This window comes from Pholcus phalangioides, unplaced genomic scaffold (assembly GCF_987345545.1).
Source record: "Pholcus phalangioides strain wild (caught in Gottingen) unplaced genomic scaffold, Ppha-v1.0 ptg000002l_1, whole genome shotgun sequence".
NCBI classification, from domain to species: domain Eukaryota; kingdom Metazoa; phylum Arthropoda; class Arachnida; order Araneae; family Pholcidae; genus Pholcus; species Pholcus phalangioides.
In genome coordinates this window covers 14,184,963-14,199,855 of record NW_028301595.1, presented here as the reverse complement: position 1 = coordinate 14,199,855, position 14,893 = coordinate 14,184,963, and the positions used below count along the sequence as shown (strand labels likewise).

Sequence of the window (14,893 nt, the reverse complement as noted above, 5' to 3'; positions counted from 1 at the left end):
ATTAGACATGATGAATAAGCTCGTAGTAGGAGCACAGGCATCAGCACGACAAATCTGAATTTAGAGGTTTAGCAATTACAGTGGACTGATTTTTTTTAAAGAGCGTTGCCATTTCCGAGAAAAGTATGATTGTTGTGCATATTTTCCGAGTTCTAAGGTTTAATTTTGAAAGTATGTCATGAAAGTGAATATCATTTATATAATATTTGCCATTATTTTGTGTTATCAATTATTTAGGTATAAATGAGGCACAACTCACCGTCGTCTTGACATCATAGCTGAGTTTCATCGCTGAATTGTCAGGATATTTGACTTCCGTGAGGTGGCCCATTCTGTCGTAGCCGAATGTTTCGGATAGTGACCCTTGCTGCCATCCAGAGAGCCGGCCAAGTCTTTCATATATCAGATTCAGAGGAACCCTAGTGTCAGTCGGTAACCATTGCACTGGTCTGGAGAAACTGTCGTACTGAACGACGAGGAACGGCCTACGTGAGCTGTTGTAAAGGATTTCTCGACCTGCTACCCAATCGTACTCGACAGTCATCAGCTGGGACGAGTTGATCTGCGAAAATGCAACAGTAATGAATATAATATCCTGGAATGAAACATTTAATATAGATACTTACAGTTTGTGAAAAGGGGGAAAAATAAAAGCGGTCTTGATGACAGACTAACGACGACGACAAATTTAGCGTCAAAGATTAAGTGACCAGATTTCAAAAAGACAAAAACGGGATATAAAGTCAATTTTCATCGATTAAGCCAACTAACCACATCCAAGTTAATACGACCAAATATCAATTTGTGACCAAAACAATTACACAGTAAAACCCCTCGTTTGCGGACACCAGCGGTGAAAAAAAAATTCGTCCGTGAAAAAGGAGTGATCGTTAATCAGGGGTTTGAAATGCATACTTTATTATACAAGAGTAAAATAAAATATTTGGCAGTAAAACAGGGTCGACTGTTATAGAAAAAGGATTTTATTGTATTCTGTAGATGTCCCGGTTTTGTCCTTTTGAAATCTGGTCACCATGGCTTCGGGTTGTATCTTGATATTATGTCCTCGAGGAGCAATTGAAATATTGGTCGGGTGGATGAATATGTATGTATTGGCAAAAGGACACGTTCTCACAACTAAAAGAGGGTAGAAAATATCGATCAGTATCACACGCATCCAATTACAATTAGCTGAATTACTAAGAACAAGTGAATCCTTTCGATAATTCCAAGGTTGGAACTAAATACCGAATTGGCCAAAAAGTACAACCCAATCAGATTTGATTTTTTTCTCTTAAAACCGAGACAGCCCTGGGGAAAACATGACGCCTGGTCATCTTATAACCTTTACATACAAGCGTTTGTAAACGTTTTAAAAAATTTCTCTATGCTTTCCGTAGAATGAGAAACGTGATTTCACGTCACGTCAGAGTAGTGTGTTTTGGCCTTTTATTCGTAGTTGCTATTCATCAGTTTTTGGCAAAAAAATAATAATTTTGCTGCAATACTCCCATAGCACCCACCAGACATGGCATCAGTGGATTATTTTTTGTCTCTAAAGCTGATACTGAAGCTGATCGTGAAACGATTCAACGATATTAAGGAGGTCTTTACCTTTTAACATAGCGAAGAACTTTCTTATGTGAAAACATTATTAAAAATATTATTTACCCATTGATTTATTTCAAAATTTTACCACATATATTTGATTGTGCATGTTATGATACCCTTTGCCAGTACAAAGTTTTACATGTGTCTAATACTTAATTTTTTACAAATTTTCAAAAAACAATTAATAAAAACCATATATTGCGTGCAAGGTAACATGACATTAATGAAATTGAATAAAAATTAATTCAAAATAAAGGAAACCGTTCAGTTCATAAAATGGTGAAAAAGTTTTGAGATCCATTTACAAATACTTAATTTATAATTTTTTTCATTTTTCAAATTTTCAAATTTTTAAATTTTAAAATTTTAAATAATATTGAGTTGATCAGTCTCAATCTATTTCGTGAACTGAACAGTTTTTAATTTTTTTTTTCAATTCCATTGATTTCCTGCAATTTTATCATGTACACAATTTGTTTTTAATGCATTTTTTTGAAAATTTGTAATCAAGTATTAGAGACACGTAAAATATTGTAATGACATAGGATAGCATACACAGTCAAAACATATGTGGTAAAGATTTGAAATAAATCAATGTATAGATAACATTGTTAATAATATTTCTACATCACAGAAAGTTTTTTTACCATGCTAAAAGGTAGGAGACCCCCCCCCCCCACCCTTAAGAGGATTCAAAATAAGGTGACAAGGGAGCAGCTGCAAAGCATCCCAGCACTCTTCCAGCTAGAAGAGTTCTTCGGCTTAAGAGCCTTCTGGCCCGGCGCACTGAGTTATCTCCGGCGTGGCCCAAACCCTCAGGGTAATGTGCTTATATTCCCCACGGGACAGAGCCTGGGTCATATCTGTCTCTACAGCACTCTTCCAGAGGCGTGTGTTAGGACTTTTGCTGCCACCTATCAAATGGAACCCGAACTATTTGTTAGGGATCTTTATTTTCAAACCGGTGTGCAACATAAAAATTAAAAAAAGTTGGTATGGCATTGTATATTTTCATATTTATATGCTTGAAACCGGTTAATATGATTTGTAGCAGGAACACTTCTCGTAAGCACTAACCCCCTCAAAAAAACAAAAAAAACAAATGGTGAACGGTATTATGACTCATAATTTTCACCGATATGCGGCATAAAAATGAAAATTATATGGTATCACATCACACATACTGGCCATTTTTAATGCCGCGCGTATTATTTAGAGCTATAAATCAATTTTACTTGATACATTAGATTCAAATTAGATTCATACAGACAGTTTCGTTTTATTTGGTAGCTGGCAGTAAGGGTTCCAGCACAATGATGTGTCTCGCATGTAATAGCAATAAATATGAAAAACAAAATGTCAGAAGGATAGTAAATTTTTAATATCGTTATCCTTTCTATTATCATTATTACTATTTCAAAAAAATATTTTTGTCAGTCCGGAAATTAGTTCTCCCATTTGTGCAGGTCCGCGAAATTATCTACCTGATTCCACCAGTCCGCAAGTAGAAAGAAAAAAGTTGCTCTCTAGAACACTGCTCTCTAGAATGGCTCGCGAATCACGTCAAGTAATGTATAGAGTCATATGTACGATTACCTGTAATAAAAATTTGTCTACTATGTATTCTTTTTCATTTATGAGCTTGCTCCTTAAGTTTCTCTGCCAGAATTTGGAGAATAATTTATGAATAACAAGATAAATATGCGTACATCTCGTAAAATCGATATTAAAAATTAGCACTATGTGAGTATGAGATTGTAGACAAATGCATTCACTTCTGTTAAATGCAGTATTCTTACGTTACTTTTGTCTACAAACTTGTTTAAAAGATATACTAACTTTTTTTTTCTGAAATAGTCTAACGCGGTTGATCAAGACAGCAATTTCAGATCCCCAATGATCTCTAATAAACTACCAACGCGTGCAAATTACTCCCAATAAATGACACCATTCTCGGAAAAGAAATTTCCAATATATATAATTCCAAAAAAAACACGAACCATCACAATTACGAACCCGAAAAATCTCCAATACCGTCTTCGTCATCATCATCATCACAATGATCATTTTGAACTCTGATTACTTACGCATCTGTAATAACAGTTTCTTTTCTTCGGACATTTCTTACTTTACACGAAAGGAAAGGGGAAAAAAAAGGCGTTTAAACGAGCAAAAGATGGAATGGACGACTAGAAGAAGAAGATTGCCCATTCATCGCTACATAAAGGACGGCAAAAAGGAGGGATGTAAGTTAAAGTCGAGATAAGATCCGTTCCAAAAACTTTAGCATCCCCAGATATACTTCCAGATGGAAGACGTTAGGAGAAGAGGTACCGGAGGAATTTTCATTTTCTTATTCTTGTTCGTTTCTCCTTTGGTATCAACGCCCCCCTCAGGGCCCTTTTCCTCTTAGATCTTTTTTGGGTAAGAAGGAGGCAACCGAGTGTGAAATAAGCAGCGAGACTAGATGGTATGTCTTCTTGTGCGTTGGACTGGAAAGGTGAGGATTCGGGGGATCCATCCGTTAACCCCTTAAGCTGCAATTAGAAATCACTAAACTCCCCTCCCCCTTCAAAAAATGCCATATCTTTTTTAATTAAGTAGGGTTTATTTTCAGCAAGTGCAAACTAAGCAGTATGGAGGAAGAGTTTTCGATTGGGAAATAATTTTTACAAAATATCTGGTGTTGTCAATGCTAAAAAAAGTGGCTTTTATGAAGGCGGGATATCTCGTCATGGCCGCTTGAAGGGTTAAGAAGGTCAAGATACTCCCATGCATTGTGACTCTATCCCACACCACAGCACAGTAAAAAAAAACTATGAAAGTTTTGAGTTTATATCCTGGAATGGGATGAGAGCCCATCAGCCTCTTCACGTGGGACCTCACACTCAATACAACGGCAGGAAAACCACCAATAATTAAACATTGGGCTTATCGCGTACATTGTATGAAGAGTTATCGATTTCTACGAAATTATACAAAAGTTTACTTTCACAAAAGTCACCCCTAAAGAGAAAAATGGGGACGTATTACCAGGAGCTCAATAATATGAAAACGTCATAGAGGGCAACCGGTATTTCAAAAAATTAACTCTGTAAGCGGAGTGATACGTTACCGGGTGCCCCTCTAACGAGGTTTCACTGCATAATTCCAGAAAAAAATTCGGAAAAACGAGCAAGGGCAATTATGAACCCGAAAAATTTCTGATACCCCCGTCTCCTTCATCATCATTTTTAAACTCTGATTACTTACACATCTGTAATAAGAGTTTCTTTTCTTATGGACATTTCTTACTTCACACTAAACAAAATAAAAAAGGGCGTTTAAACGAGCAAAAGATGGAATGGACGACTAGAAGAAGAAGATTGCCCATTCATCGCTACATAAAGGACGGCAAAAAGGAGGGATGTAAGTTAAAGTCGAGATAAGATCCGTTCCAAAAACTTTAGCATCCCCAGATATACTTCCAGATGGAAGACGTTAGGAGAAGAAGTACCGGAGGAATTTTCATTTTCTTATTCTTGTTCGTCTCTCCTTTTGGTATCAACGCCCCCCTCAGGGGCCCTTTTCTCTTAGATCTTTTTTGGGTAAGAAAAAAAATAAGAAGAAGGCAACCGAGTGTGAAATAAGCAGCGAGACTGGATGGTATGTCTTCTTGTGCGTTGGACTGGAAAGGTGAGGATTTGGGATCCATCCGTCTAGATACTTCCATGCATTGCTGACTCTTTCTATCCTACACCGAAAAGCACAGGAGAAGAAGAAAAAAAAAAAACAGGAAAAATACACTATAAAAGTTTGAGTTTGGTGGGTTGAGATCCTGGAGCAAACCGACAGGAACAATCGAAAAATAAAACAAAAAAAAAAATAAAACACTGCAGTAATTTTTGCTCCCATTTTTCCGTCTGGAGAATGTGCCAGTAGCGTACTTTAGTGTTGTTTTTTTTGCTTTTTCCCCTCCCACATCATCGATGGACGATCTAAAACGTCTTCGATATGTACGTATGCGATATTTTTTTTTACCCATGTCTGAGAAAAAATATCGAAATATTGAAAGGAGGGAGAATTTTCTTGTTTTTCTTAAGAAAAAGATGGAGGGAGAAAATGGCGTTTAAACTGCTCTTGTCGATGTTTCCTTAGAAACTCTTTAGCCTTTTTTCCTCCCTTGATAGATTGTGCAGAAGTAGCGTAGAAACTTGTACAACATATTGGAAAAAAATTTAAGTATTCCTTAAATCGACCAGCGTTTCTCTACCTATGGTCCGTGACGATAGTAGCACAGGTGGTCCGCACAGGCAGACATGATGATTTCATTATAAATGAATGAAAAATTATTCACTTGTTGGAATTGATATCGGTAACGTTCTTATTCCGCTGAGGAATATGGACGAGGTGCATGTGTGGTTTAGTAGTTATTACATTTGTTATTGTCTCAAATAAAAATTAGACCTTCATACTTGGAATGAACATATCTAATCCCGCAAAATGCGTTAAGATCCTAGGTATATGAGATTTCCCCTGCATGACCAAACCCACGTGGGTAAAGGGCTTATATCCCGGAAGGGACAGAGCCCGAGTCTTTTCTGGTCTAACAGGTATATGGGATATGGCTCATTGTAGCGAGGAAATGCAATTTACGAAAAAATTGCTATTCTCATCATTAAAATAGTGAAGGGTGAACAAGGAAAGGGCTGCAGCAAATCAGAATAAACGGAAATGAATTCAGAATAACAGAAAAACATTCATTATGAATAGGTGATAATATTTCATTAAAAAAAAATACGGGAAATCGGGAAGGGGTGGGGTGTGTTTCCAATGAAGCAAGATACGAGACACCGCAGTTGTTGTTAAAAAGCATGGCCATAAGTCATCAAAATCAGAAATTGTTGCTGAAATTGCTTAGAAAATACCAATATACAGGGTGGTTATAAAAAAACTATCCCGACATATGGGCCCCTAACTATCATACCATTCACAGAAACTGAATGACATTTTGGCATAAGGTATTTTGATGTATGCGCTCAAGAATGATATGGAAAACAACAGTGTCACTCTAACAGTTACGGTTACAGTGAGAAAATATCAAATGGCAACACCAAGTTTTTTGTATTGGAATGTGATCTCCATTGTGAAAAACCCTAAATAGCGTTCGAACGGCAACTGTAGCATGAAAATCACCGGCGGTAGATAGGCTAAAAGTGAGGACAACCAATAAGGACAGAGAAGCAGCATAAAATAAAGCATTTTATTGTGTTTCACAAATTTTCCACATGACCTTGTGGAGGACTAATCAGGCTGGGATCTCAGCCGAAGTGTGACGAATGAAACGAACATTAATGCTCTGGTGCACGGCAAAGTCCTTTTTCCTTGCCTAGCTCCGGGGATTTTCGTGCTACAGGTGCCATTCCAACGCTATTTAGTGTTTTTCAGTATGGAGATCGCATTCCAATACAAAAAACTTGGTGTTGCCATTTGATATTTTCGAAATTTTCTCACTGCAACCGTAACTGTTAGCGTAACACTGTTGTTTTCCATATCATTCTTGAGCGCATACCTCAAAATACCTTATGCCAAAATTTCATTCAGTTTCTGTGAATGGTATGATAGTTAGGGGCCCATATGTATATATCAGAACAATTGCATCACCGTCGATGGAAAAATTTAAAAAAGTCCAAAGTGTATATTTTTTGTACTTTTTTTTTTATATAGGTTGTCCTGTAAGTACTAGCACGCCGCCTTCATCTCATCAACAGTCCATTGTAAAGGTATGATTCCAATTTAAGAAATGCTCAAGAAGCGTTCGAAAATGACCCTGTACCAGCCCCGAGAATGGAAACACAGTGTGTAACAAAATAAGAAATCTAAATTTTTACATGTTCCCCGTGCGTTCTAACTTCCGATTACAGAATTGTTGTCCTGTCTCTCCTGTTTTTTTTTTCTTTTTCGATACAAACTAAAGTGTTCCAGACGCTGCCACGAAGCTGGGCTGGAAGAGATCTCGGCAACGGGATAAGTCCAGTGGCAAAGTTCTGGCATTCATTCATTCAGTAGCATGCATTGCATGCTTTTTCATGTTCATTGTTGAACGAATAGGAAATTCCGCCTTTGTTGTTTGTGATGGGAGTTTTCCGCATTGTTGTCCTTCCACGGGAGGATTGGATACATTTTTTTCATTCATTCGTTCTCCATGGTCATGCTCACTCTTAACTTCCCCAAGCATGCTCCAGTAAGCGGGGGCTTCTGCTTGATTGATTAAAGTGCCCACTCCGAAGCGGAGGCTTCCAACGTAAGTTGTGATTTGCGATATTTTGCTTCTAGTCCTTGCGTTTATCCACGGATGTGAAGCCTTGCTTGAAGGGACTTAGTTGTTCGTGCGCCCAAACGTAAAACAATGAAAGATAGCTCTGACTGCCCAACTCAACAATCGGTGGCAGAACGTGAGATCATGAGTCGACTCTCCCGGGGCGTTGGGAACTAGTGGCACGTTCGAACTGGTAACAACACAAGTATAATCACAAATGCCACAAAAGGCAAATTGCCCAAAAGAATATCCATGTCAAATATAATTTCAATGCCAGCAAAAAGGAAAAAAAAAACTCACGTTTCTATGTGCGATATTCACAGATATATTCAAATTCCAAAAATGGAGGAAATTACGGAAAGAGCAGCGTTACATGCATGAAAAAACCGTTTTACCCACATTTAACGCAGTTCTTTCTCGAGTTTCTTCCGTTTTTCAAATATTATCTCTGCAAATATTGCACTTAAAAATATGGAATGTTTTATGTGGGCATCAGGAAAACAGGGAAACGACTTTTTTATCATGTGTATATATTGTTTATAATTTGTGTTAATTGCATTTTTAATTGGGTTGCTGTTTTTTTTTTTGAAATATATGACATCCATATTTTTATGGGCATCTTTTTATCAGCCACCTCGTTGGGCATTTTCCTGTTGTGGCATTGTATTTGTATTTGTATTATTAGAAGTTGAAGCACAGGTAGGACCATATGAAAATTTAGATTTTTCTTATTTTGTTACACACTGTATTTTCACTCTCAAAACTACAGGGTAATTTTTGAACGCCTGTTGAGCATTTTTTAAACTGGAATCATACCTCTACGACAGACGGTTGATGAGATAAATCGTGCTTTTACTTACAGGATACCCTGTATGTCCGTAGAAACGAAACTCATTACTTCACTTTATTTGCTTCTAATCACCGATGGCCTATTCACTGCGTTCTCTGGCCCAGCCTGGACGTTAAGCTTTAAAGAGTGCATTAAGCAATGATACCTTGGTGTATTTTAGCTCATGAAGAATCCCACCTGATAGGCAAAAATTGTGAAGTCCCGATCGCGGGGTTATCTAAAAATATCTAAAAATCACGATTTTTTTTAGCACTACCAGTACTATCGTGAAGACTAGTTCAGGACAACCATACCACCGACTTTGCATGTACTCATAGCAGTGATATACCCATTCCCCCAATCTATGTGCACCATTGCGGGAGAAGTCCTGAAAAATTCGCATAGTATTGTCAATATGTCGGTCTAGGTGAGATTAATTTTGACGTACTTACCGTTAGGACTCTTTCCACAGCCGATATACTTTTCTCCTTGTCCCGTTTCCCGAACTTTATCTCGTAATTCCACGCGTAAGTGGATGTTTTCTCCTGACCAGCGAAAGATACTAACTTAATAGGAACAGGAAACATCCCGGCTTGCACCGGCAGTAATCCTAGAAGCACAGGGTGAGGACTTGATTCCCATACGAATCCTTGATGCCAGGGAGTTTCGACCTCGATCACACCGTTCTGGTGTATAGTGGTTTCTATCGGAATGCCACCTTTAAGGACGAGAAAATAAATAAATAGTTTTAGACCGTAAATATATATGAAAACATACAACAATGTCCACTAAGAATAGCTTAGAAAATTATGTACAGTACGTCGGCAGTAGATGGTTTTAGTGTAAGACATGTTCTAATGGTACATTCCCGAAACCAGTGGTTGTAGTTCAGAGCAGACAAACCCTCAACACGATACTTATATGGCATAGAAAATAACATGTCCTAACCGACTGATTCATCATTGCCGAGCCGAAACCACTGAAGCTACAAATATGAAATTCGGTCAGTAGTTTTATTTCATGATGCAGACCACTTTTTTTCATAGATTGCGAGAACACAAACACAGAGTTTACACGACTGAACTTTCAGAATTATTCATCGAGTATTTTTCTAGAAATTCGCGAAAAAAGTCTTTGAACTTCTCTCTCCAAAATGTCCACTGACTTATGTCTATGTAGAGTATTCGTAATATCGGCTGTCGTGGACACTATTATTATATTAAACAAAAACAGAAATGACAAACATATCTGAGATGGAAAAAATTCTATAGGAATGAACAGTGTTTTGCCAACAGTCAAAAATTTTTCCAACCAGATTCTTCATCATAAAAAACTATAGACCAGGCTAAAAACAACCAGAAAATTTTAGGCTAAAACAACCAGTCCCTAATTTGATGACCATACGTCCGGTATTTCTTGGGACATTCCCGTATTTTAACGTAGTTTAATAATAGACTACTTACTAAGTATGCAGGGAATTTTTTGAAAAAGATCAGAAAAACAACCAGATGGATATTTTTCCAACTAAATGGCAGAAAAAAGACCAGATCTAGTTGGAAAATAATTAAGTTGTGGCAACACTGAGAATGTATCAGTAAAAGAATATTGCAAAAATTAAAGAAATTTCAAGAAAGCGTCTTAAAAAAATTCAAGATCACATCTTAAAGAACGAATGTAAAGTGATTATTGCTATTTAGTGAAAAATCTTCAGTGATGCCATACCATAAGATCAAAGTAATTACAGTAATTGATACTTGATTCTTATTCCAAAAAAAAAAATCTTCAAAGAAATGAAAAATTTTACAATATTTGAGGAGAAAAACAATTTCGTAGTTCAACACAATCTTATAAGATGAAATTTATCTCAAGTATTCTTCCAAAAGCCCCTTTCCCATAAAAAAATTTTTCAACATAAAAACATCTTTAAAAAATAAATTTTTGTAGTATACAAATTTTCTTACACTTAACAAATTAAGACTCACATTCGCATTCAAAAAAAAATTTACTAAAATATTATAAATAAATATGATCAAAAAAAGAAACATTATTTCAAGAGCTTATGTATGCATAAAATATAAAATCATCCATATACATTCAAAACTAAAATGAATTCCTCGGAGCGGAGATTATTTAAATTTTTAAATAAGATGAACGTTCGTAGAAATGTAAATGACTTCAATTTTGCAGAGCAACGAAATAAAATCCAGAAAAATTTATAAATTGCACAAGTGCTCTTTTATTATAATTTATGATTAGACCAGTTCTTTCCTTATGAAATTTTTAATAATTTTAATTACATTAATTCACACAATCGATTCTTACTCTAAAAAAAACAACAGTGAAATTAAGAACTAAATCAATCAATCATCAAAAATTCTAAACATTACGAACGAAATACAATTTGGTAATTTAAAAATAATCTTTTAATATTAAATTTATCTAAAGAATTCTTTCGAGAGCCTCTATCTGATTAAAAAAATTTATAACAGGAAAAATTTTTAAAAATAATTTTTTGTGATAATGAAATTTTCTTACACAAGAACATATAATGAATATTTACAGTCCCATTCATATAAAAAAAATATTTAAAAACATAAAAATGAAAATAATTGAAAATAAATTATAAGTATTTATTCAAAAGAGCTCATATAATGTATAAATATATTTCCCGTACTGAAATCTATAATGAATTTTTTACGGAGAGGAGAAAATTTTAATTCATAAATAAGATGGACGTTCGTAGGAATATAAATTACTTCAATTTAGAAGAGCAAAAAAAAACGAAATAAAGTTTAGAAAAATTTAAAATTTCCTACAATTACTCTTTTATTATAATTTCTGATTAGACCCGCTCTTTCCTTATAAAGGTAATAATTGCAATTACATTAATTGACAATAATTCTTATTTCGAAAAGAAAAAAAATGCTTAAAAGAAATCAAAAATTCTACAATATTAAAAAATGAATACAATTTTGTAATTCAAAATAGTGTTTATGAAATAAAATTTATCCCAAAATTCCTTACAAAAGCTTCTTTTTAATTGAAATTTTTATTATAACATTAAAATTACCTCCAAAAAATATTTTTCGGTAATATAGAAATTTTCTTACACAAAAACCAATAATAGGGAGCTACACTTCCTCCTTTTAAGAACTAATAAATGATATTTCAAGAGCTTATATATCTATATATATAAAATTGATTTTCTCTGTGTGTGTGCGTTCTCTATACAAATCTACAATTTCAGATCGATCGTCACCAAAAATTTTGCACATATACCAAATGGGACCCGACTTGAACGAAGGGCTACTTTAAAAGTTCGTCAGAGCAGGGCAAATGTCCGAAATGGACAAATATATTGTCGAGCAGCAATGGTTTCTGGGCCTCAACATTCACTTTCGGAACGTTTACTTTGGTTACCGTAGTTCCCTACTAATACGTTTCAGACGTGTATGGCTATTCATGCCTTTACAATGGTTTGTCATTTCTTTAATGCTGCCAGAAATGAGGCTTTTTGAATAGACGTCATAATCATCATCAGCATCGCTTTGAGGGTCAGGCAAAGGATGATACCCATAGAAATCAGTGTTAAAATATCCGAATTTACTGTAGAAATGCGGAAATTTAGTGGGGTTTTCTGTCACATCAGTAATTTAAAAAAATTGTATTGAATTCTCGATTTTTTAAATATTGAGTTCGCACAGAGATATTTGAATTCACAGAAAATTGAATGTGAAGAAATTAGCCGGAGTTTGATATCCATATAATAACATTGATTTCAACCATTTATTTATAACTTCTGAAGAATGAAAAAAATATATGTCTCCGTATTGTCGTTTAATATTCAACGACATAAATTCGTATAGTTTAGGTTGTTTTAAAATTAATTACGGGTCCATAAAATACATCTAAGAAATTCCATAGCTTTAACGAAGCATTTTTGGAAGCTGCAATAGGCAGATGGATAACTTGAAGTCCAGGGAGGGGGGTTGGGAATCGAAATACCAAGCGCCCATTGAAAAAATAAAAAAAAATATTTTCATTTATACGTTTCTCTTTAAATCTAGATTTGTTTATTTCATGAGTCGCGCAGGAAGTCGCCATATTGGTTACCTTGGACACGGTTTGTATGTCCCTCAAAGAAAGAGGGAGATATCACGTGATCCAAAAAAGCCTCATTGAAGAAAATTCAGGCAGCACTGAGTATTATAGCTAGTATAATATAAACATTTGCTTCCCATATTCATAACTAAACTGAATTTTCACGAAAAGCGGAGTTTATTTTAATTCATATTTAATTTGGAAGTTCGTAGGAACTTAAATGACTTCAATTTTGAAGAGCAGCGGAATTGAGAAAAATTTCTTTATGGTGCTATCTCATCAACCGTCCATCGTAGAGTTATTATTTCAATTTAAAAAATACTCAAATTCTGTTAAAAATTACACTGTACCAGTTTCGAGAGTGATAATAGAGTGTAAAAAAATAAATAAGATTTCATACTGTCCCCCCCTGCTCATTAACTTCCTATTAGAAAGTTCCTGCCCTGTGTTTCCAGAGTCCAACAGAAAAAATTCCATGTTTGTAATGTCAATATTCGCTGAGTTATTTCAATTCAAAAAGAACAGCAAAATTAACGGACTTGCTCCTTTTACTTATTTTTATGTTGTCCTTTTCTAACTTCTCTCAGATTTTAAACTAGAATATCACAGTAAATATTGCACTTAGAAACTTGGGATTTTTTCTGTTGGCCTCAGGAGATAGAGAGGAACAACACCTTTCTAATTGGAAGTTAAACAGGCAGGACTGTAAAAAACTTTAGATTTTATATTTTTTGACACATCATATTTCCACTCTCAAAACTGGCTCCGGGTAACTTTTGAACCACTTTTGAACATTTTTAAAATTGAAACTATACCTATACGATGTTAATGCGATAAAGACCCCATTAACACTTACAAGACACCCTGTATGTTTGTGGTATACATTTTTTGCTGCAGTTTTATGAGTTAATTGTTTCCATCTCTTTGGATTTGACTGTGTGTATTTTGAGTTTTATTGTGCATATATTTTGTTTTATTGTGTATATTTTTTGTTTTATTTTTTGTGTATATTTTTTGCTTTATTTTTTGTGTATATTTTTTGTTTTATTTTTTGTGTATATTTTTTGTTTTATTTTTTGTGTATATTTTTTGTTTTATTTTTTGTGTATATTTTTTGTTTTATTGTGTATATTTTTTGAGTTATATTGTGTACTTTTAGAGTTAATTATGAGCATTTTTTGTGTTTCTGTAACAATCATTGTAATTTGTTTGAATAATTCCATATAAATGATCGTATACTACCTCTTTCTGACGTACTGTTTTTCTTATCATTGTCTAATCTTTTTGTTATTGAGTGAATTGTTGAGTTTCGCTTGTAAATTTTTTGAATTCCTGTGCGCATTTTAGTTTAAAAAAAACTGAATGGAGTTACACTTCCATTCATAAATAAAAAATATATTGAAAATAATAACCAAAAATAATTAAAAAAGAAGTAATAAATACTATCTCAAGAGGTTATATATATATATATATAAATATCCTTTCCATATATTCAAAACTAAAAAAGGATTTTTTACGAAACGGAGATTATTTCAATTCATGAACAATATGGAAGCTCGTAGGAACATAAATGACTTCAATTTTGAAGAGCAACGAATTAAAATTCACAGAGAAAAGTTTAAAATTCCTACAAGTGCTCTTCTATTATAAGTTTTGAATAGACCCGTTCTTTCCTTATGAAGATAATAATTGTAATAGTAAAGAGAATGTATGGGAAAAGGTTTTTCCGTACACGTCGCGGGTATTATTACTATTATTATTATTTTTTTCAATTGAAACACTCGACGCTTTATCTATTGGTTAAATTTTGAATAAAAGGTACAAAGAAGACAAAAGATGAACGGGAAAAAAGAGAGAAAAATGCAATTACCGCGGGAAGTGAAATGGAAATTGTTAATAATAGGATGGAAAGAACGAATGATTCATAACATATTATCTCTTAAATTACTGTGAGAAGATGGAAGTTATTAAGAAGCGAACGGGGTTTGGAGATAGAAGTGTTATCTCTATTTTTTGAATTTTTTGAATTTCCATTATTATTGTTTGATTTCTAT

General features: G+C 34.4%; 1 protein-coding gene across 1 annotated transcript in view; it reads right to left on the bottom strand.

The window, feature by feature from the left end:
- Window positions 1-14,893, bottom strand: part of LOC149089440 (teneurin-a-like) — a 415,199-nt gene that overhangs the window by 14,388 nt on the left and 385,918 nt on the right. Inside the window, exons 27-28 of the mRNA XM_089238543.1 lie at window positions 9,191-9,456; window positions 260-562 (exon numbers count right to left, since the gene is read on the bottom strand). Of these exons, the coding sequence (XP_089094669.1) occupies window positions 260-562; window positions 9,191-9,456 (569 nt within the window). The remainder of the gene's footprint in view (window positions 1-259; window positions 563-9,190; window positions 9,457-14,893) is intronic.